At 43.6% G+C, this 24,102-nt stretch overlaps 2 protein-coding genes across 6 annotated transcripts in view; both read left to right on the top strand.

Moving 5' to 3' along the window:
• Hspa14 (heat shock protein family A (Hsp70) member 14) overlaps positions 1 to 9,517 on the top strand; it is a 37,753-nt gene extending 28,236 nt beyond the window's left edge. The window contains exons 11-14 of one of the 2 annotated variants that reach the window (XM_004861766.4): positions 5,454 to 5,666; positions 6,190 to 6,363; positions 8,097 to 8,167; positions 9,187 to 9,517. In XM_004861766.4, the coding sequence (XP_004861823.1) occupies positions 5,454 to 5,666; positions 6,190 to 6,363; positions 8,097 to 8,167; positions 9,187 to 9,265 (537 nt within the window). In that variant the 3' untranslated portion in view covers positions 9,266 to 9,517. The remainder of the gene's footprint in view (positions 1 to 5,453; positions 5,667 to 6,189; positions 6,364 to 8,096; positions 8,168 to 9,186) is intronic. The other variant, XM_087207057.1, reaches the window with a different exon arrangement.
• Positions 9,518 to 13,645: 4,128 nt separating this feature from the next.
• Positions 13,646 to 24,102, top strand: part of Suv39h2 (SUV39H2 histone lysine methyltransferase) — a 30,022-nt gene continuing 19,565 nt past the window's right edge. Inside the window, exons 1-2 of one of the 4 annotated variants that reach the window (XM_004921160.3) lie at positions 13,652 to 13,806; positions 15,962 to 16,107. In XM_004921160.3, the coding sequence (XP_004921217.2) occupies positions 13,776 to 13,806; positions 15,962 to 16,107 (177 nt within the window). In that variant the 5' untranslated portion in view covers positions 13,652 to 13,775. Of the gene's footprint in view, positions 13,807 to 15,961; positions 16,108 to 24,102 lie in introns of all 4 variants that reach the window. The other 3 variants (XM_087207058.1, XM_087207060.1, XM_087207059.1) reach the window with 3 other exon arrangements.

Genomic DNA, 24,102 nt, shown 5'->3' on the forward strand with positions numbered 1-24,102 from the left:
ACCCATAAGGCGTCCACGGTGGTCCAGTCTGTGGGGACTGTACTTATGAGCTTGTGGCTATCGCACCAGGCATTTGTGTTATTTGCCGGCAACGTGTTGTTACACAAGTTCAGTGGTATCCATCTCACTGTGTGATTTCCCACTGACTCATTGACTTATTCAATACACAGTGGGGTGACATCTAACAACATTACTTGGTTCCCCATCATCCACCCCCAGCCATTCGTTATATATATGATAGGTTCCAGTCCTTGTGGAGTGGTTTTGCTCTTCCGGATCAGCACCTCAGCAGCCTGGTGTTGATCCCAGGGGTCTAGTCAGGTTCTGTTGTCGCCAGTTCATCATATTTAGCAGGGTCACCAGTGTAGTTCTCCACGGAAGGCCCTCAGCCGTGTCCGTCAGAAGTTGAGTGTAAGTGCTGGTGCACATGAGCAAACATGTTTGCCCAGGAAACGACACTTGGCTTGACTCATCCTGGGTGGAAGAACAGGGCAGAAAGAGAAACCATCGTAGAGAGGGAGCCCTTTGGGGAGGATGCAGGCCACACGCTCGTCCTGTGATGGGATGGTGGCTGGAATCATTCTTCCTCCTGGTCTACAGCTCCAGGCCTGGGTTCCCATTGCCACCGGAGCAAGGGAATTGGAGCCAGGTTTATCACCCCAGGGGAATAGGCCAAGCAGCAACAATGTCACTTCCCTTTAGGATGGTGGCCCTGGTGTGGGGTGGGAACACACTGAGGCCTTCAAAGGCCGTGCTGAAATTCAGGGCTGCACCTCTATGGCATGGTACAGTCGCTCTCCTAGGGCTCCAAGAGGAGCACCCGGTCCCCAGCGGGGTCTGTGGGCCACTCCCAAGTCCATTGGTACTGGGTCCCTGGCCCCATAGGCTCCAGCACGGGCAGGATTAAAGCCACTTTTACCACCTTAGGACCTTGCTCTGCCGGTCAAATGCACAGACAAGTTGGCTGTGCGTTCAGGAGGTGATCCAATGGGCTGTCACCTGTACAGTGGGCCTGGTCATTGAGCAGTTGAACAGCCAGCCTTTGGTAAGGCCTGCACCCACCCAGTAAACTTTGAGCCAAATAGGCCAGTTTAGTTTTCAGGAGTCTGTTATACCTCTCAAGCATACCAGCAGCTTGCGGCCGGTACGGAACATGAAAGTGCTGGGTGATACTGTCTCTGGCCCATTGTTTCACCTGAGCCCCTGTAAAATGGGTTCCCCAGTCAGATGCTATTCCTAGCGGCATTCCATACACTGCAGTCAACCATTGTAATGCCTTAATGGTGTGGGCCTGGTCAGCAGAGGGCACAAGGTAGGCAAAGCCTATACCCGTGGCAGTGTCCACAGGAACCAGAGCATACTTGTAACCTTGTGAGAGACGCAGGGGCCCAATACAATCTCCCTGCTGCAGGGGGTGGGGTGCTCGAGGTATTGCACCCAATTGCACGGGCATCATCCTCCGAAGGGCCAGCTGAGTGCACTGAGCACACGCCTTTGTCACTCTTCTTCCTGTAGGAGTCATATCCAGGTGCCGTTGCTGTGCCACAGCTTGCATGGTCAGGGCCCTGTGTGTCCCAGTTTCTTATGGAGCCTTGGTGCCACCACCGAGGTGGCCCCTGAAGGGTGGCTACCCTGTTGAGGTGCCTGCTAAACCATTCCCTAGCGAGAGGAGAGCCCTGCGCCCCGACACATGGTACGCCACGTGTGCTATAGTTTGGCCATGCTCCCACAAGTCTCACCGTAACTCAGCACTCCATGGGGGCCATGCCCTATCTGCCAATCTTGGGCTGCGCAAGTTGGTAACCAGAGAGTCAGCCCTTGGAAGGTGGCTCAGCTATCTGTGGAAACGTGCAGAGGTTCATCCTCATGCTTGACAAGTAGCCATACTGCCTGCAACTCTGCCCACTGGCCCGACTTGCTTGTCCCAACCTCGAAACAGAGTGTCTCTCCACTGGGCTGGACAGCGACCACCATCCATTGTGGGGCTGTGCCACGACTAGAGCCATCAGGACACCGGGCTTCAGCCAGCGACTTTTCTTTCCCTTTTGTATAGGGGCTAAGTGTCATAACCTGTAGTCTGTCATCCCCTGTAGTTTCCTGTGCCATGTTTGTCACGGTCCTAGGATTTAGCCCTCTGTTGGGTATTATTATGTATGTCCATTGACTGTTGCCCCATGATTTCTTCATAGGCATGCAGAGCAGCATACATTGCCATTAACTATTTCTCATTTAGAGAATACTTGCTTTCAGCTCCTTTTCACATGTGTGACCAAAAGCCAATAGTGTGCTTTTGCTCCCCTTGATTTTGTCATAAGCCCCAGCCAAACCCAACTTCATCCACATTCATAGGATAAAAGGCAGGGTAGGGTCGATGACCCAGAGGGCTTGTATTTGCAGGACTACCCTTTTTGAGTCCTGAAAAGCAGCTTCCACTGCAACTATCTAGTCTTAAGTTGCTTTCTTCTGGGCCATCTGGTATAATGGGCACAACACGGTGGCTAGGTGCGGTATGAAAGTCCGCCAGAAGCCTAGCAAGCCATGTACGCTTGTAACTGGCATACACTTCTCAATCTGGAGTATGCCTGGATCTTATCATTATTGCATCAGGGATTACTTTTGTCCTACCCAACCAGATAACACTCAAAAATTTGACAGGTGGGGTCCTGGATCTTGTCTTTTTTTTTTTTTTTTTGGCACCGGGGATCAAACTCGGGACCTTGCGCTTTCGAGGCAGGTGCCGGAACCACTAAGCTAAATCCCCAACTCTGGATCTTGTCTTTGTTGATAGTCCCCCCGCAGGCCAGCAAAGCTTCCTTCAGGTTATGTGTGGCAGCTTCCAAATCTGGAAGGGAACCAGAGGTTAACATAGCATCATCAGTTTAATGGAGCAAAGACACAGTGAGGCTTGACCAGGTGGCTAGGTCCTGGGCTACCAGGCCATGACACAAAGCAGGGCTCTGCAAATAGCCTTGTGGCAACACTTGAAAGGCCCATGGCCTGCCCTCCCAGGTGAAGGCAAACTGGTCCTGTCAGGTGTAATAGTGATGGAGAAGAAAAGCACTGGCCAAGTCCACTACATAAGGGTATCCACTCAGTGTCAGGGTGAGCCATTCCTTCAAGTCTGCACTATTGGGTGCTGCTGCGTGCAACAGAAGAGTCACTTTGTTCAGTTCCCGGTGGTACACAGTCATTCACCACGCCCTGTTTGGCTTACTCAAGAGCCAAACTCGGGAATTGAAAGGACTTTGTGCAGAGCATATCACCCCTGCCTATTCTAGTTTCCAAATAGTCTGTCCTATTTCCTCACGACCCCCAGGCAGCGGGTACTGCTTCACATACACAGCCCATGTTGCCTTCAGTGAACCAAACGTTTGTCTCGGAGGGCTGGTCCCGTTCAGCTAGAAATCACTTGCTTATGCAGCTGGATTCTCTCGGTTTCACGTTAGCATAGTGTTTTATCTGTCATCCATTTGTGCCAAGGCATCCTTTCTTGTCTCTCTGCACTTAGCATCATCCCCTTGAGCATCCCGACTCCAGGACTTGCTCCTTGTGTTGGAATTAGCGTTACTTAAAGCCTCCCAGCCTTGGAGCCTGTTCGTTGCTCCCATCATTGCTCCCACAGATCCCAGCACTGCCTACTCTGCCTGTCTTGGCCTCGGGAGTCTTAGTTCCACCCATTTTTGTCCTTTCCGCCCGCTCTACCAGTTCTGCTTACTCCACGCCTGCCACAGCCACCCGATCAAGACACTGCTCGCAGAGCTTAAGCGTTTTCCTCTTTGAGTGCATCAATATAGCTGTAAACCTGTCACTTTACCCCACTAGGGGCCTTTTCCAGGGATGAGGGCTTATGCTTTGGGAGGAGGTGGTGCTTCTTGTGTTCCCCAGCATGCTTTGTGGCAGCCAGTCCTTCCTCCGGGGTTTTCTCTGTTTTTGTCCTTTGCCCCAGAAGGCAGAAAAGAGTAAAAGCAGTTAAACCATTCGCCCCACCAGTTCACGGTAGGGGGAAGGAATTTGTCCACCCAACACTTCTAAAGTCCTGCATATGTCTCTTAGTGTCAGGCAGACTATGTTTTTCAGTTCTCAGGGGCTTCCTAATGCTGCCAAAAAGGTTGCTATAGGCAACCACAGTGAGACCAAGTGGCTCATGCCAGCAACTCCCTGGGGCGTTCCCTGGCCTTCAGGCACTGTTTTCATAAGCTGGGGAGTTACTCAGGTTATTCTACCGCATTATCCTGCCAACTACACTAAGTGTCAGGATGGGGAGGCTGAAAAGTGTTTTTCCAGGAGAAATTCCCAAAGGAAAGAAAGCACATGGGGCAGACATTGGCAAAAGGCACCAATGAAGTGCTTTTTTTGTTGTTGCCAGGGATTGAACTCAGGACCTTGCACTTGCAAGGCAGGCACGGCGCCACTGAGCTAAATCCCAGCCCCAGTAAAGCACTTTTTTGCACAGCACTTACAGTGTCCCTTATCCCATACTGAAGCATACTGAAAACCAGCTGTGTGTCCTTGCATGACCATACTGCACGTGCATGGCTGCTTTATGGTTACAAGAGGCGTCCTGCCATGCGCCTGCAATGAGGACAGGGTCACATCCTCTAGGCTGCTTAAACGCCAGGGCTTTGACTGACATATCTTGCAGCAGCTTCCGCGGCTTTGTAGGCATTAAACCTTTTAACCCTTACAAAAGTGCCAAGAGGTACTTGGTGCAAAGCACTGTGATCTTCACTTTCAGATGAGGAAACTAAGGTTTGTAGAGAGGTAAAATAATTAGCTTACAGTTGTAAGGCTGGTGTGTAAGCAACAGGCTAGGATTGGAATTTAGCTTAAAACGTAGCTTTGTAATACTACAGAACATCTTTTCCTCAAGATACTTAATATTTTAATATGGTAAAAGGTAATCTGGCATAGTTTTCATATCACAAAAGTGATGTGGGATTTATTTAAACATGGTGATAGAAGATATTGAAACAATACAAAATATTTCCTATTCTTAACCACTACTTGTGGTTAAGCCTTATATACATAGTTAATATTCATGAGCCAAAAATATTGCTATACTGGTTTTTTGGTTTCTGTTGTTTTGTTTTTGGTCTTTTGAGACTAGGTTCAAAAGATTCGAGGCTGGCCTCAAATTTGCTCTGTAGCCCAGGCTGGCTTCGAGCTCAGTCCCTCGCCTCAGCCTCCTGAATGCTGGAATTACAGGTGTGCACCGCAATACCCAGCTTTATACTGTATTTTGTACTGTGAAATTTTCTCATTTTAAATTTTGTTACAAGTAGAGAATGTTAAATATATATATATATGGTAACTGTGTACATTTGTATTATATGTTAAAATATGGAGGTCTTTGTATTTTACCATTAACACAGGATGAAGATTGCTCAGCCTGTTAACATTTAATTTTGAGAATCTTCTAGAAGTAAAAATTGAAAATTATACTCATTTTCTAGGTTGTCCTTTGTGGAGGGTCTTCAAGAATTCCAAAGCTACAGCAGCTGATTAAAGATGTGTTCCCAGCTGTTGAGCTTCTCACCTCTATCCCTCCTGATGAGGTTATCCCTATTGGTGCAGCCATTGAAGCAGGAATTCTTATTGGAAAAGAAAATGAATTAGTGGAGGATCCTCTTTTGATAGAGTGTTCAGCTAAAGATATTTTAGTTAAGGTATGTTTAGCTTTTCTGTACTTTTCCACAAAAATGGTACAAATTAATTGACACAATGAATTTATAATAAAACTTTGTATATTGGTAAAGATTTTAAATTTAGGATTATACAAAATATATCATGTACAAATTTTCTATGATGAATGTTATGTATATCTAAAATGTACCAATAAAAGTTTTGCTTCAAAACTAAATTTAGGCTTATAATTTTATTTTTAAAAAAACCTGCAAAAAAAATTTTTATTTTTAATGAGTTTCTTAAAGTCTTTTAGTCAGTATTTAGTTAATATTTTCTAATGTGTTTATTTTTTAGGCAAATGAAATAATCATAAGCTTCTAATATAGATGAAGGCATGTTTCAATATAATTTTAAATAAAGTGGAGGTAGAATTAAGTATTTATTTTCTTCCCTTTGCCTAATTGCCAGATTAACAAAAAGTACTTATTTCCTGTGTAATAGAAGGTTTTTTTGGTTGTAAAGATGAAATATCAAAGGACATGCATCTTCTCTGCCTGACTGCAGGGAGTGGATGAATCAGGAGCCAGCATGTTCACAGTACTGTTTCCATCGGGGACTCCTTTGCCAGCCCGAAGACAACACACCTTACAAGCGCCTGGCAGCATATCTTCGGTCTGCCTTGAGCTTTACGAGTCTGAGGGGGAAAACTCTGCAAAAGAAGAAACCAAGTTTGCACAGGTGAATACATAAAATTAGACTATGACATAGTCACATGCAACTGAATAGCTTTTCCTTCTCAATTAGATTCAGCGTAATATCTCATTTTAATACAAAGTGTATATAGGACATGTAGTATGTGTATGTGTGTGACTAGAGATTGAACCCAGGGCCTTTCCCCTGAGCTACATCCCCAGCCCTTTATTTATTTTTGTATTGAGACCAGGTCTCACTAAGTTGTCCTGTTGGGGCTTGAACTTGAATCCTCCTGCCTCAGCCTCCCAGAGTGGTAGGACCACAGGTGTGTGCCACTACTCGTAGCTGATACCTAATATTTTTATGAATGAATTGCTTCTACTTGCTGAAAGAGGGAAGAAATACATGATTTTTAATTTGAAAGAGTTGGGAAAAATTTTTAAATACAGTTTGTATTTATACTGGTTCTTTGTTCATGTTCTTGGCCCACCTTAATTATACAAGAGGAAGGGAAAAATAACATTTTGTTTGCTAAATGCCAGGTGCTATACTAGGTAATTTACAACTCTAATCTCAAAATGATATTAGGTAAGACTTTATGTGCCTGTTATAGATGATTAAGAAACTGGCTTGTCAGGGCCGGAGGCATGGCTCAGCTGTGGAGCACTTGCCTGCCATGCTTTAGGATTTATACTCCATCCTCAACATCACAAAGGGGTAAAAAAATTAAAAACTGTCTTAAAAAAAAAACTGTCTTGTGATAGTGGATACCCTGTTATATTTGTTATTTTCCACCTGAGCCTTTGCTCTTCCCATTGGACCATGTTGCCTCTGATTAAGATTACTTTCTCAAAATAGCATTCTTTACAATAGTCAAGTGGATCCTGGCAGCTACTTGGACACATGTCCAAGAAATATAGTTGCATTAGAACTAGCACAGGGGAGTGCAGAACAATATTTAGTGTATAATGTCTTTTGTGTTAAAGAGATTGAAGCATGAGGGTGTGGTGTGTGATTTACTTTCTGATTCCAACAAAAACAAAATGAAAAGATACATACATATGCACTGCATGTGTGGGTTTACATCTCAGACTTCCTAACTTGGCATCAGTCCAGTGCTCATAGCCCCCCGCCCCCAGGCACCTTGATGGTGTGTGTACACACACTTGCTAAACTCAGAGGGCACTCAGCATCACACAGCTGCTCTCTCAACTCATTTATTGCCCTTCTCCTCTTGTCTGACTGACTGCAGCTGCAGCCACTATATCCTCACTTAAAGGTACAAAAGGAGGAGAGCTAGTCAGATAATACTGAATTGGAGGAGATTCCATGTTCCTGTCTCTTCTAACCTCATTTACAGTGAGTAAAACAAGGAGTGCCTTGCTTGCAGTCATCAACCTTGATCATGGCAAAGTGTGAAGAGTCACCTACCAAACTCCAAATTTGGTTTCCTGGTATACCTTTTTTTTGCCAAAGTATGATTTACATGTTAGTGATAATAGCTTAATCGCCAAAAAGAAAAATAGTCTTTATTTTCTGAGATAAATAATACTTCCTAATAATAAATAATAAAAGTTATTTTTATCTGGAACATGGCATGAAAGACAAATACATGTTTTCTTACATGTCCTTCATCTGGAGGAAACATTTCTACTTGACGAGCCTAACTCCTGTTCTCTGAATTCTGTGTAGATGTCGGACCTTCACAATAATTAATGCCTCAGATCATTAATATGTCAAAGTACTGAATCATTTTCATATTGTTTTTGCATAAACAGGTTGTACTCCAGGATTTAGATAAAAAAGAAAATGGATTACGTGATATATTAGCTGTTCTCACTATGAAAAGGTACCAAAAATAAATCTGCTTTTAATACTAAGAAAACTCACTTTGAAATGAACCCCTTTTTGAGCTTAATTTTTACTATTTTATTCTAGACAAATTACTTATTAAAAACTGACAAAGATTTTATCAGTGAGTCACATTTTTTCCCCCTGAAAACTTAATTTTATGAGGAAGCATATTTCATCATTTACATTATGACTATTTTATGGACTCTATTTTGTATATAGTCAACCTAAAAACCTGGTGCATGCTAATTTGAGATGTAATTTTTATCAATTTTTAATTTTCAATATCAATTTTCTAAGGTTTATATCATTGATACTCTATCTTGTGAAAGGATATTTCTTTTTGTTTGGTTGGGGTTTTTTTTGGTTTGCTTTTGCTTTTTGAGAGAGGGTCTCACTGTGTAGTTCAGGCTGGCCTTGAATTCACTATGTAGCTGAGGCTGGCCTGAACTCATGGGGATCCTCCTGCCTCAACCTCCTGAATGCTGAGATTACAGGCGTACACCACCATGCCCAGCCTAGGATATTTCAGTATTGCTGCAGAAAAAAACTGAGAAATAAATGATTAAGTTCAGCTGTTAGCATCCATAACTCTGGATATTACAAGTAAATCCTTTCCAAATTAATATTAGGGACAACTTAGCAAGAATATTAAATTCGTCAGAACTGATTTAACCCACTTTGACCTGAGCTTGAAAATAGTACAGTTTATCTTGAGCTTGTATGTAAAGTGTTAAGATATTTGTCACCTTGGATTGCCAAAGAATAAACTGTTGTCTCAGTGATGTAGGAGGAGATTTTTAAGAACGCCCTAAAGAAACATATACTAAATTTAAGGACACTGAAATTGTCTTTATTCATTATCTTTTTTAAAATTTTTTATTCAGTGTCTTAATAGTTTTCTTTAAAAAATTGAAATTTGCTCTTGCTTATTCAGTGTCCTAAAGTAACTTCATAGTGACTTAACTGTTTTTACAAAATGAGTTATGAGCTATTACTTATTTTTTGTTTGTTTAGAGATGGATCTTTACATGTGATGTGCACAGACCAAGAGACTGGAAAATGTGAAGTAATTACTATTGAGGTTGCATCTTAGTGTTTCAGATGAACCAGGAATTTCAGAACTCGAGCATCAGCGTATTTGGTGTTATGCATAAGTGGTGTCGATACTGAGATACCTTTTCTTTCTTTCTTTTTTTTTTTTTTTTTTTGGTACCGGGGATCGAACTCAGGTCCTTGCAGTTGCAAGGCAGGCAGCGGAACCACTGAGCTAAATCCCCGGCCCCTGAGATACCTTTTCAGTGAACTATGTAAGTCATGTTTCAATTAAACTACAATATATTGGTAAGTGTTGCAGTGGTTTGGTTTTGTTTTTCATGTAAAATTCAACTGTTAGTGGAAAATAAGATTTTTGGTCATGAAGCAGTTAAGAATTGAGTTGACTGAAGGAAAGTATACGTGGTGTTTTTAAAATTTTTATACTTCTGTAGCTTCCAATTTTAATAGTCCTCAGACTGGCAGACTGAGGAGGTCCCAAGTTCCAGCCCAGCCTAGGCAGCTTGGTGTCTGCAAGACCTTGTCTCAGAATTCCTAAGAAGCTGTAAAGGGCTGGGAGTAGGGCAGTACGCAGGCCCTGGCTTCAGTGCTCAGTACAGTACATGCACACCTGAACATATGTACATTTCACCAACAAAAGCTTATACCAAGTTACAGTTTTGCCTAGGTACGTGAGTGACACTGTCCGAATATAACCTGGAAGAAATACCTAAATACAATGTGAACACCTTGGGCAGGAGCTTCCTTAGAGCCACCGGAGGGTGGCTTATAAACAGCCAGAAGTTACTCCTTGCTTTCAAGTCTGGAGGTCTGACATGAGGGTGTTGGCAGGGTTGTGGGGCTCCCTTCTGAGCAGCAAACTGGATCATGGAAGACACAGGGCACAGTGTCACTCTCAGAAGGTGCTGACCCCATTCTCGAGGACTCCATTCTGACAGCCTGATTACATCAGAGCCCTTGCTTCCCAATGCCTACTACATTGGAGCTTGGTTGGATTTCAGGGTATGAATGGGGTGGGGACAAATGTTCAGTCCGGTCTATAACGGGAAGCCACAAAATAAACATTTCATTACAAACTGGTAGCTTTTATATGTGTAGGGCCTTCAAATTGAGCTACATCTCCGGCCCTTTTATTTTGAGACAGTGTCTCACTGAGTCACTAAACTGCCTGGGCTAAGCTCAAACTTGCAGTCTTCCTACCTCAGCCTCCCAGAGTTTTGGGATTATAGGTGTGTGCCACTGTACTGGACAAAAATTGTTAAAAATTAAAAAACAATTATTGGAGCAGAAAACAAGTTCGTGGGGAAATGTAAGGATATCTAACATGAAATCAGTAACCACTGGAACATTTATACACAATAAATGCTTTTCAATTCACTTTCTCATTTTAAAGTTTTGATCTTAATCAGGCATAGTGATACACACTTGTAGCCTTGGTTACTGGGAAGGCTGAGGCAGCTGGATTGCAAGTTCAAGGCCCGCCTGGGCAATTTAACAAGATTCAAAAAATAAAAAAGAACTGAGAGTGTAGCTCAGTAGTAGGGAGCTTGTCTAGCATGCTGGAGGCCTGGGTTCAATCCCCAGTACCATAAAAGAAAGGTTTTTTCCCACTACATTTCCACAAATGGTTGTAATATGCAGAGAGAAACACCACATATATTATTTGTTCACATGAAACTTTTGAAGAAGTTAAATTACCCAATGTCTCACAGTAAATACATGGTCAATGTTGAACAAATAATTGTACCTAATTTTAAACTGTTCTTGACTGCTCAGTCTTCTAAGCATGTGACATGCTTTATTTCATTTAAATTCCCAGTTTTAAAAAAATCTAGTGTTTGTTCTGTACAATTCAGAAACCATTCATGCAATTGGAGCAGGAGACATTCTGTGGTTTCCAGAAACCAAGTTTTTAGTGGTTTGTTTTTTTTGGTTTTCTTTTTGGTACTGGGGATCGAACTCAGGTCCTTGCACTTGTGCAGCAGGCGGCGAAACCACTGAGCTAAATCCCTGGCCCATTTCAGTGGTTTTATAAAAGAAAAACTGGGACGTGTGCATAACTTTGCCTGCTTCCCTTGGCACTGCTATATATCTATCAATGGCTGTTGGTTTCCTTCTCCCAGGATTTACACCCAGGATTCATCAAGACATTCAAGTGTTTTAGTCTCGGGACCCTTTACACTTAAAAATTATTTAGGCCAGGCATCATGGTGCTTGCCCATAGGTCGAGATCCTTGGGAGGCTGTGGCAGGAGGATTGGTTGAACCCGAGTTCTGGGACAGCCATAGCAACATGGCAAGTTGTTACTGTGTGTGTCCTCCGAAGCCTCATGCAGTCACAGGTGGCTTCTCAGAGGTGCCTGAATCCAGAGTGTGTGACTGATTCATGGTGCAGTGCTCGGCCCGCGGGCACTAGGGTTAAGGGTGTGAGCGCTGCCTGCCGTAAGTGTCTGGGTAAGATAAAAGGGGCAGAAAGGCTTCCCCTGTTGCTTTTGCCACCCTGTGGGACCCATGAGCTGTTTCTTCTCTGATGCCGCTCTACCGTGTACCACTCTGCCTTGGAGCCCGCTGATTATGGACTGAAATCTTATCTACAGACTGTGAGCTAAATGAACCGTTTCCCCCCCTTTAACTCTGGGTGTCGGGTATTTTGTCTCAGCAATGAGAGAAAAGTGAGACAGAAGTCTTGGTGTCCCCTCCCCACCCCAGCATTGAGGATGGAACCTAGGGCCTTCACACTGAGCTTCATCCACAGCCCTTTACTTTTTATTTGGGGACAGGGTCTTGCTCAGTTACCCAGGCTGGGCCAGACTTAACAATTCCCCTGCCTCACCGGCCAGGGAGCTGGGATTACAGTGTGGACCACACCTGGCTCCACTTTGTGTTTTCAGGTCACTGGAGTATACTGGGAGTGGAGCAGTAGTAGGCTGTCAGGACTCCAGTTAAGGAATGGTGGCCAGCTCTGCAGCGACCACATCAGGGTGGAGGGAGGTGTGTGCTCTGGACACTCGCGGACAGGACTTGCTAGTGGAGTTGCACTTGGGAGTTCTCACGATGGTGTGAAAGCAGTGTGCTTTCAGAAAAAACTATACTCTGTGTTTCGAATTTTGGTCTTTTCCGGGACTAGGGATTTATGTATAATACTTAAAATTCTGGGCGGCAGCAGGAAGCCGTGCCCAGTTAGCCACACGATGAGGAGGGTAAAGCACCAGGGCTCTGCAGTGGGCTGCAGTATACTGTGCTGCTACTGAGTTTGGCAATTGAGGTGTAGTAAATTCCTTTTTAAAATTTTAGTGACAGGGTCTCACTTTACACAGCCCAGGTGGGTCTTGGATTCTCGGTAGTCCTGCCAGCCTCCTGAGTGCTTTCTTTTTGTGGTGCTAGGGACTGAACCCAGTGCTTCAAATGTGCTAAGCAAGCATCCTACCACGACCATACTCCCAGCCCCTAAATGGCTTTTTATTTAGCATCTTTTCAATTTATGGTGGATCTGTTGGGATGGATCCCACGTAAATCGAAGAGCATCCTGCATGTGACAGGCTGGAGAAACCACACATGCTCCTTACAGAAGACGGCTAAATATATAAAATTGGTAAGTAAATCCTCCACGTTTTGTATTTCATTGTCTTCCGCTACATATTTTTGTACAAAGTTAAAACTATTTTAGGATTTTTTGCTTCACATATTAAAACACTTCCTTCCCCATGATACCAAAGACTTCGTCGGCCCCTCTTCAGATGGCTAGCCAGCATTTCATAACGGAGTCGAGTAATTAATCAGGGTCTTTCACGGTCCACTGCTCCGGGATTTCAAGCTACACATCATGCTTAATTTTCACATGAATCTTTTAAAAGTCCTTGGTGTTGAGACGCCCGTCCGCAGGTTTTCGCGGTCTCTCTTCTAAGTTTTCTGCTTCGGACTAGTACAGTCGCTGCGAAGCGCTGTGAGGGGCAGATGGACCGCGGGGTGCCGCCAGAGGAGCGGGCCCCGCAGCCCCGCCTCCCAAGCACAGCAGAGCCAGGAGTGGCCAGACCCCGCGGCTCGGGCGGCTCAGCCCGCGCAGTCCCAACGGCACGGAGCCGGCCTTCCCAGAGCAGCCGCAGTGCCACGGCCGGGTGCTCTCTCCCCGGCGCCCACCGCCCGGACCATGCTCCACGCCAGCTCATCCCTTTCCGCGAGTGGGCCACTCAACCTCTCCTCTGCTCCCCGCGCGGCACTGCGCCGCAGGGACCTGGACACGTGGCCCTGGCGTCCGAGGACCCCGCTCAGCCCACGCCGGTCCTTCCCGGCGGCTGCAGAAACCCGGCCGGCGAGGGGCGGGGCGCGCCAGGCCACGCCCACTACGGCCCGCCCCTCCCCGGCAGGCGCAGGCGCAGACGCAGGCGCACTGGGCGTCGCGCTGGGGTCGGCCCTCGTGACGTCAGCGTGCGTCGCGGGCTCCAGTCCGCAGCCGGGCCACAGTCGCGCGCTGGCCGAGCGGAGCGGGGCGGGGCGTCGGGCCAGCTGAGCGGCCTCGTCAGACCGCGCCAGTTTGAATGAAACCTCCCCAAGATGGCGGTGGCCGGGGCCCAGGCCGGAGGAGGTGAGGCTGGAGTGCGACCCCCGCCCTGACCCCAGGCCTGCGCCGGGGCCCGGGTCGCCCCGCGGCGACGTGGCGGGACGTTGCCCGCCGCCGCCTTCGCCGCCCCGTACAGGCTGCCCCGACCGTGCGCGGCGGGCGCCCGGCCCCGCCCCCGGTTCCCGCTCCGCACGCCCCACGCCCGCGTGGGCTCCGGCTTCGTGGCCGTCCCCCGCTCGGCCCGCGTCCCCGCCTGGAGTGCCGCCGGCCCTTCCCGGGAGTGGGGCCGCGCGGGGCTGCAGGCCTCCGGGGGCGGGCGGGGGAGTGGGCGCCAGGGACCTGGCCTCCTTCCGCAGCTCTCCGCCGCCGCGAACTTGCAGTCAGCCCATGGACGCCGGGCGCGCGCGTGTGGCGTGGGTCCCGCGCCCCGTTCGGAAGCCGGGCTGAGCGGGCGTCCCGGAAGCCAAGGTGTCTTCGCCTCCCTCCTGTCCGTGCGCGCTGTGACCTCGTGATCCTGAACCCCGCTTCCTTGGAAGCGGCGGGGCGACCCCCCGAAGTGGTGTTAACGGCAGTGAGGCTGTGCTTACTCTGGCCAGCGAAATCGTTTTCATTATAGGCCGTCGACTTTTGTTAACCAAGTGTTTGCAATTTTTTTTTGATCTTTAGGTATAAATTTTTAGAAACATCAAACACATTTGGGTGATTGGTGTAAAAAGATTCACTTTACACAAAACATCTTTGAGATTTTTAGATAGATTTACGAGATCTGTTCTCTCCCCCAAACTACCACCCCAAAGCGGTGCAAAAATTCTTGGGGAAAATAACTTCTTGAGTCGCTTGCAGCGAGTAGAGTAGTGGAAATTGTGCTTGATGCCTTCTAACAATGAGGCAGGCCCCTGTGTGATCTAGGGAGTGTGAGGAAGGCATCCACTAGTGAAGTTACAGCAGCTCCATTCCCCGTTCCTTGGAAATTACCTCAAAATGCAAGAGGTTATTGCCATACATTGGAGAGCTACCAAGTAGAGCTCGAGTTACTGATAAATTTTGTTTGCTAACCATAGTTTTCCCCAACACTCAATTTTTTTAGTGAACCTGACCCCCAGAAAAATTGAGACCTCACTGGACTCACATGGTTAGGTCGCCCACCAAAGGGATAGGGGGAAAGACTCTCGATCTGGTACTTTCCATGACACTAGCCATAAAACCAACTTTACACTTCTCTAAACATGAGTTTGTGTAATTGCATTTTAAATTCATTGTGGTAGCATACAGTTTACAGAAATTTGAGGGTAAAATTTGCAATCCAGTTAGCCTCTGCCTTCTATAAGATTGAGTTTGCTGATACTCCAATGTGGTATATGAATAACTTGAATACTCTGCGACTCTTAGCCTTAAAAACCATACAGGAAATGAGTAGTACAAAAATAATTATAATCTTCGTTTTATTTATTTATTTATTTATTTTCTGGTAATGGGGATCGAACTCGGGTCCTTGCGCTCGCGTAGCAGGTGGCGAAACCACTGAGCTAAATCCCTGGCCCTTTATAATCTTCGTTTCAAAATAATTATTCTTGGATATATTCATCTTGATAATATATTACACCACGGACAAAATAATGAGTTAAAATTTCATGCAACATTGCGAAGTGGGAAAAGTAGGGTATAGGAGTTTGTGATTATAGAACTGTATTTTAGTTAGATTATAGTTCTCACTTCATTTAAAAGAATGAAAAAGTTACCTTTTGCAAATTATGATTGTTTTAAAATATATCTAGTATATCCTAGAGATCTGTTGTATTAAAACAGCAGTTATGTTCTATGTGGGATATAGAGTAATGGAAAAATCAAGACCATTACCACTGCTGATCTGTGCATCTATGTGTAATCTTCAGAAGGGTTATAGACATGAAATATTTTGCTTAGCTGGCTTAGTAGAAATTAACTGATGTCAGTTAAACATGGTAGGGTAGAAATCTAGAGAAAATTCAAGAAAATCAATTGACCAAAATAGTTACTTAATGCTTAATTTTTCTTAAACATACAGTTGGTCTCTTGCCATATGGACTTTTAGACGATAAAATTGCCAGTGGAGGGGTTGGGGATATAGAGGTTTAAGTTTCTTTTTTGTTTTAATTGAATAGCTATTTCATTAGTAAAGAATTCTATTTTCTTATTGTAGCTTGGTGTGTGCCTTGCCTAGTTTCACTTGATACTCTTCAGGAAATATGTAGAAAAGAAAAGCTCACATGTAAATCGATTGGAATCACCAAAAGGAATCTAAACAATTATGAGGTGGAATACTTGTGTGACTACAAGGTAGTAAAGGTAAGGCAAATATCTAGCCCCTTAAAAGAGACTTACTCACACTTTAGTATTTCATATTTCTGTAACATAAAAAGAACCTTAACAATAAGCAAAGATCTTCTTAATGTTTAAAATTCAAAACCATGGTAAATTTATATGTCCTACCATCTACATTGCCATATAACATTTTGAAGCATAAAGCATTCTTGGATTAGAATATTTTAAAGTGGTTTTATCATTCTACATCTTGATTATTTCCGTATGGATTACCGGGGCAAATGTTTGAGCTCAGATTGGCTTCCTCTGTCATTCATTTTGTTCCTGAATCCTGTTTCCCTACTGTCACCTGAAATGGACCTAGAGTTTGAACCATGCTAGTGTTACTGAATCTCAAGAAATGTTATCTGTATTTCCTGCCATCATGTCAAACCCCAGATATTATGAGTGTCTGTGGTATAATTGAACAGCCTGTGTTTCAGAGTCATTTCTGGTCTTTGTTTAGTGCCTTATCACTAAACTCATTTAAATTCTCCGGGCTTCTCTTTATTACTCTTAAAAATGAATTGTCCTGAGAAACTGTTTTGATCTAAACCTTATATTTTTAGCCGGGCATGGTGGTGCACGCCTGTAATCCTAGCACTTGGGAGGCTGAGGCAGGAGGATCACCAAGAGTTCGAGGCCAGCCTGGGCTACATAGTTCAAAGCCAGCCTGAACTACATAGCGAGACCCTGTCTCAAAAAAAGTTTATATTTTTGAGTAATTCATTTATCTTTATCCTTCCTCTGAAGAATTGTATTTTGGTCATTAATCATTCTTTCAGATAAATGAGTCAGGACTCCTGCTTTACTTTTTTGCCATACCAGAGATTGAACTCAGGACCTTGCACTTGACAGGCAGGCATGGCATCACTGAGCCATATCCCCAGCCAGGACTCCTGCTTTAATTCTTTGCTTTCCATCTTCATCTTTGTTGAATCAGTCCCTAAATCCAGTTCTTTGAAATGTCCGTCTTCCTTCCTTTGGTATCATTACCTTCCCTTCTCAGTGGGATCTTATGATCAAGCATTTTCACCTACACTGTGCATTCTTCAACAAGTGTGATAGACCGGTCATCTACCATCTCAGTTTACAAACTCTGGACTGATAAACCTGGCTGAGAATATCATATAATTGTGCATGTTGGCTCCATTAAAACATACTTCCGTTCTCATATTGCTCAATTTTACTTGACAAGATGTTTTATCTTTTGATTTTTCTCATTCATGTCAGCAGTTTTTCTAATTTTTGTTACTATCATGGACTTCTTTCTTTAGCCCTTATTACTCACAGTTGAAGACCTCTTAAATATCAATGAAAAGATCCTTCAAGTATGAACTCTTTACCAACAGTCTATCTGCACCTTTACTACCAATTATCTGTATTTTTATTCTTCCTTTTTTTCAATGATGTCATCATTTTTGTTTTTTTTCTGTCCGTCCTCGTAGAACTTTGCCTAATCTGTGGTGTCTTTTTTATATCAAGCTCTGTGTTTACTGATTTGTCTTAAGTCAGTAAACACATTCATAGCTCTGCAACCTTCAGAAATCTTCCTTTGACCTCGCCTCCACTCATGTATTTCTTGTACTGTATTTTCCTTCAGTGTCACTTGATTTTATAACAGCTTTACTGAGACATAATTCACATGCTGTTGTATTACTCACTTGCTTAAAGTGTACAACTCAAATCTTTATGTGTACTTAGGGTCAGTTTTAGAATATTATTCATTATCCTAGAAAATACCAAACCCCTTCACAGTCACTTCCCAGATCTCCTCAGATGGCCTTCCACACTGAGCCCTGGACAACCACTAAATCTGCTTTCTGCACCTATTAATTTGCCTTTTTAGACCTTTTATATAAAAACCATACAGTATGTGGGCCTGTCAGATCAGCTTTTCTCAGTTACCATGTTTTTAAGGCTTGTATGTGTTGTAGCATGTGTCAGTACATCATTTTTTAAATTGGCAAAAAATAGTTGATTGTATGGATATATTACATACCGTTCATCACTTGAAGGACATTTGGGTGGTTTCCATTTGGGGGCTATTATAAATAATCCTGCTATAAAATTTCATATGTAAACTTCTGTATGGGCATAAGTTTTCATTTCTCCTGCTTCATTTGATACGGTATTTCTATGTTTAACTTTTCCAGAGCTCTTTGAGGTTTTACTTTTCCTCCAGTGGTATGTGAGAGTTTGTTTCTCCATGTCCTGGCCTGTGTTATTGTTATCTGAATTTTTTATTATAGCTATCCTACTGAAGTGCATCTCATTGTAGCTTTGATTTGCATTTCTCTAGTTAATGACTCTGAGCATCTTTTCATCATGTTCTTACTGGCCATTTGTATATCTTTGGAAAACTATTTAGATCCTTTTTAAAAATTGAGTAGTCTTTTTATTGAATTACAAAATTTTTCTTCCATCTTGGGGGTTGTCAATTCACTTTCCATTAATTTTTAATACATTTTCCATTTTTTTCTGATTTGTGCCCTTATAAGTGATCTCCCCCCTATTGTAGATTGAACACAGAGGCTTTTGTTTTTCAGCCCTTTTTAAAATTTTTCTATTTTGAGATGGAGTCTCACTAAGTCACTAAGCTGCCCAAGCTGGGCTTCAACTTTTGAATCTGCAGCCTCACCCTCCCAGAGTGCTGGGATTGGAGGTATCAGCTAGAACTGACTTTCTAATTGCCAAGTTTGAAGATCTCAAATTTTACTATACTACTTTGCCACATTTAACACTGTTGGCCACCTTTTCTCCTCTGAAGTTCTTCCCTGTGGAGGTAATGCCTAGGTTAAAATTCTGACTTGCTGTGTGACTTCTAGCAAGCTGCTGAACCTGTTGTTCAGTTTCCTCATCTGTGAAATGATTGTTATAGAATGCATCTCATAGCACAGTGATGGCAAACCTGTTAGAGCTTTCAGTGATAACAAACAGCCCACTGCAGCATGCATGCCATAGGTTTGCCAGCACTGTCATAGGGCATAACTAACATTAAACAGGTTAATATCAAGTACTTACAACAGAGACTGACCCTGATAATTATCCTGTATCTCAGGTTACTGTCATCATCAATATCTCTATTCCCCGCTTCTTTTTCAGAGTTTTTTTCAATGTGCTTTAGGGATCTCCTCCCGCTCTGTCTCTTAGCCCAGACTCCCCTGTCGGTAATGTCCAAGGTGCCCTCTGCTCTCCTCTGATAATTGCTCTCTAGGTGGCCTCTTTCCCAGTGGTTTCTACTTAAACCTGTGTGGCTCGTGACTTACAAAGCTTCTCTGAGGCCCTGACCTCTTTCTGGGCTTCATTTCAAGCTGGATTCCCCATAGGTACCAAGTTCAGCATTCAAAGCAGCACCCATTCTTCCCCTTCAAACCTGCATCCTGTGCTAATAATATCCCTTTCTTCATTAGCATAATCACAGTACTTCCAAGTTCCCAGCCTTAATTTCTACTTTAATTCATTCTTACTCTGTACATCTAATAGATGGTTGGGTTGTGTTATCTGTATCACACTTTTGTCTTTAAGGTTGGTTTACAGTAAAGGTGCTACCAGGATTCATTCTTGTACAGAATCAGTGTTCCAGTTCAGTTTTCAATAGATTGTTGTTGTTTAGTGTCTCCTTAGTCTTGCTAAGGTTTCTTCTTCTTTTTTGGTCTCTTGAGACAGAGCCTTGCTATATAGTTCAGGCTGGCTTTGAACTCACTATGTAGTCCAGGCTGGCCTCCAACTTGGAGCAATCCTCCTGCCTCAACCTCCTAAGTGCTGGGATTACAGATGTGCACCACCACACCCAGCTTTTTAAACTTTGTTGATTTGAAATAAGTAACTGCTCACGTATGTCCTCAATACCCTATTTCTTCTTCTACCTAGCACAAATATTAAATCTATAAGCCATTATTACTTGTTCGTTTCATTTTGTTTTTTAAGACAGGGTCTCACTATGTAGTCCAGACTGGCCTCAAACTCACAGCAATCTCCTGCCTCAGCCTTTCGAGTGCTAGGATTACAGGCGTGCAGCATGCCCAGCCAAGCCAGTTTTATTTCAACACATTTCCTTCTTTTTCTTTCGTATATTCAGGATAGGTGAAAGAGCTTACAGCCCTGTCCTTTTTCCTATGTGGTCTTTTCGGGTTAGTTCATAAAATACAGTCTTAGTACCGTATTCCACAGTGCCATTATAGTTGTTTCTTAAACCCAGCTCTGATTGCACTGGGGCCTTGCTAGACCTTTTAATGGTTCTCTGTTGTCTGCCTGTCGGAGACAAATACTTAGGTTCCTTTCATTTAGGCAAGATTTACTGAGCACCTCCCATGAAGCCAGGCACTGTTCTGTTGGAAACATAGCTTAAAAACAAACAGTTTATATTCTGTTCCTTCAACATCTCATGCAACTTTCTACCTTAGTTAGTAGTTAACGAGCTGAGCTGTCTTGATTCATTTCCCCAATCTCTGCTATAACTACTAGACCTGACCTTCCTACCTTCGTGCTTAGGAAGCACTCCTGTTTCTTTTCCTCAAAAACACATTTAACAGATGTTTGAGTTTCTTCTGTGTGTCAGATATTTCATTAGTCACTGGGAATATAAAGAGTAATAAGAATCAGTTTCTCATTTTGAAGAACTCACAGCCTAGTGAGAATGACTGACAAATAATCATTGCAATAAGTGTTGTGGCAAACATCGTTACAAGATCTGTAAGAGGCTGGGCATGGTGGTAATTCCAGCATTCTAGGGGGGCTGAGGCAGGAGACATGAAAGTTCAAGCCAGCCTGGGTGATGTAGTGAGACCTCATGTCAAAATAAGAACTTTTAAAAAGGGTGGGGGCTGTAGGTCATTGTGAAGGCCTTGTGTTCAGTCCCCATTACAAAACAAAAAAGGTCTGTAGGAGATATATGTATGCATATAGGGTAGAGGGTAGTCACAGAAAACATCCCCGAGGAAGCCATGTAGAGCCCAAAAGGACAGGTGTTACAGTTCAGAGTGGCATCTGTCTTGAGGAGCGGAGTAATAGGAAGTGGGAGTGGGAAAGGCCATGGCGAAGCCAGCTGAAAGCTTCTGAACAGTGACCGTCAGACTTGGAACTCAGAGGCTTCACCCTGCGTTGAGAAAAGTCCATTGGCAGGAGGGCGCCTTACGCACCACCATGTGTTCTGAAGGCTGCTAGAGAAACAGGCAAGAAGTGGTGGTGCTTGAGCTAAAGGGACCAGGAAAGAGTTTGTTTTGTTTTTAGTAAAGTTGTAAAATGTACAGGCCTGTGCTCTGGAGTCGGAGGGAGGTGAGGTCTGCAGTAGGGGAGCCACATCCAGGAAATGAAGGTTCCTGACTTAGGCAAAAATGATGTACGTATTACCGTTCACCAGGATATGAGAATATGGGAAAAGGAACGAGATTGGGTTTGAGAATGAAAACGGAGTCAGAAATGCGCTTTCAAGTCAAGAATGAGCTCTAATTGGAAACATAGCTCTTGAAGTAATTAGCAAAAAGATAGTGATTGGACTCTTCAGAATGCATAGTTAGCTATTCATTAACTGAAGATATTCATTGGCCCTCTACCCTTTCCTGCACTAGGGGTCTCAGCACTGAAGAGCATGGAGCTATGGTCCCTGATGATATGGGGTAGATCTTTTAGTGAGGTAAAGAGTACTTAGAACAAAGTATTGACTAAGTGCTTGTACCAAGTATTTAATCTCACTTGACCTAAGTGCAGTTGTAACACATGGGTCTGAATTATTCTGGACAGACTGGGTAGATATTTCTGAGGCACTGGTGTTTAAACTTAGTCCTAAAGAACAAAACCATAGATGAGGTGTTGATCCAGACAGCCTGACCTTCTCTAGGAATAGAGTGTGAGTAGACCCAGTCCCCAAAGAGTGAGGTGAGGCTGAGTGGTGGGCAGCATCCACCAAACGGTTCTGGACTTCATCTTGAGGGCAGTAAGGAAACCTGGAGTGGTTCGAAGCTGGAGAGCGCAGGATGGGATGTGCACTGCTTTGGCTGTTAGTCCCTGAATGGCTAAGGTGTCAAGAAGCTGTTGCGCCAGTCAGGGAAGCAGAGGTGACTTGATGATGAGCCCTGAGGAACAGGAGGGCACTGACAGGAAGAGCTCTGAAAGAGATGGACACTGGCAGGAAAGATAATAAGAAAACCAGAAGAGTAAATCATGGAAGCCAAGGGTGGAGAGTCTGTCAACAAAATAGCATGAAACAGTGGGTTAAAAACTAAGTCCACTGAAGTTAGCATTCTGAGATCCATCGATGACCTCAGTTTCTGTAGCCTGGATAGACAAGCCAAAAGAATTGAACAAATTGGAGGTTGTAAGAAAGTGGAGTCAAGTAGTATGGACAATTTTTCCAAGAGTCTTCGCTTTGGAGAGAGAAAAGGCAAGATAGGATACCAGGGTTATATCTTTTACTGTTTTATTTAAAATGTTTTGAGTAAGAGATGCATGGGATTTTAAAAACTGAATGCTGTAAAAGGCTTTAAACAGAAGTCTTCCAACCTATAACCCACTTCCAATATCTTTTTTTTTCTAATATCTCTTAATGTCTTTTAGAGCATATATATCTCAAAGGAGGCTTCCTTTTATTTTACTTTTATAAAGCAAATTGTACATGCTCCTCAGAACCAGTAGTAATGGAGAAACTGAAAAGGGAGAAAAATGGTGGAGGAAATTCATCTCTCCTACTGCATCTAATCCACCTTATCTGTTCTTCATCCCTTGAAAGCTGGAAATTGGGAACAAACATATGCTACTGAAAATACTGGAAGCAGGTAGTGGAATGGAGACCTTGAACAAAATAGAGGACTTCTGAAATAGCCAACTCAGGAAATGCAAAGAATGCTACCTGGGGAAACAGAAGGGTTGTTATTGTTATGAACTCACGTTGGGGTCTAGTTGAACTCACTGCATGTGCACTGTAGTCGTGTTGCTCTCAGTGCTGTGGTATTTCTGCAGCAGTGTTCTCGCTGTATCATTTCTTCATGCAGAGTCATTTCTGACAATACTGTAGGTATTGATGTACTAAGTAGTGAGGAATCAGGGTCCTGTACACACTGATGGTGTTTCTCCATCAGTAAGTTAAGCTGAGGAACACTCCACAGCTCTGACATCTTAGAGGGTGCAGGATTGCTGATGTGTACTTCCTGTCTGACACCGACAAGCAGAATAGTCCATATCTAACCATTGGTTACTACTTCTCAGAGACTGATTGTACACAGAGCTGTTGTTTTTGAAGAACTAGAATAATGTAGAAATCATTAAATTACAACTTGAATTTTAGAGCTCATGAAAACAGAATTCCTAAAATGGACTTTCCCAAGGTCACGAGTCCATTTTTTTAGGGCAGAATCTCTAGCTCCAAGTCTCCAACTCCTCTCAGTCACTAGTATACAATCCACCGACTTCCTGCTAACCATGAGTTCTCAGCTCTGCTCACATAGGACTGCTGGTGTTTTCATAATCAGGTTCAGGCGGTTCTACCATCAGTTTTGAATATGATGGTTATTTCATAATTGGCAGAAAAAATAACTAATGGAAAGATAGGAAATTTTTTGTCCTTTGTCCTAAAAGATAGGAAATTTTTAAAGCTTCAGTGTCTGCTCCCACATCTATAGACAGTGAACAGATGACAAAACAAATATTGACAAACCATGAATTGCAATCTCCAGGTTGAGATTAATGGGTTGTATACTTTTAAGAATACATATAGTTAGGGCTGGGGATTTAGCTTAGTGGTTCCGCTGCCTGCCTCGCAAGTGCAAGGTCTCGAGTTCAATCCCTGGTACCAAAACAAAAAGAATTCATATAGTTAGTTACTTTCATACCACATATATGCTGGAAGTTGCATTTTTGGTTATGTATTTAGAAACATTTACTCAAAGCTTGAAATGATGGGCAGTTCTGCTTATTCTGGAGCTGTGAAGAATAAAATTCCATCCCTTCTTACAAGTAGCTTATAGTTTAAATTAGAAGTTGGAA

Source organism: Heterocephalus glaber, unplaced genomic scaffold (genome assembly GCF_053883595.1).
Source record: "Heterocephalus glaber isolate CG9 unplaced genomic scaffold, H.glaber_assembly_v1.0 deba00000738, whole genome shotgun sequence".
In the NCBI taxonomy this organism is placed as follows: Eukaryota; Metazoa; Chordata; class Mammalia; order Rodentia; family Bathyergidae; genus Heterocephalus; species Heterocephalus glaber.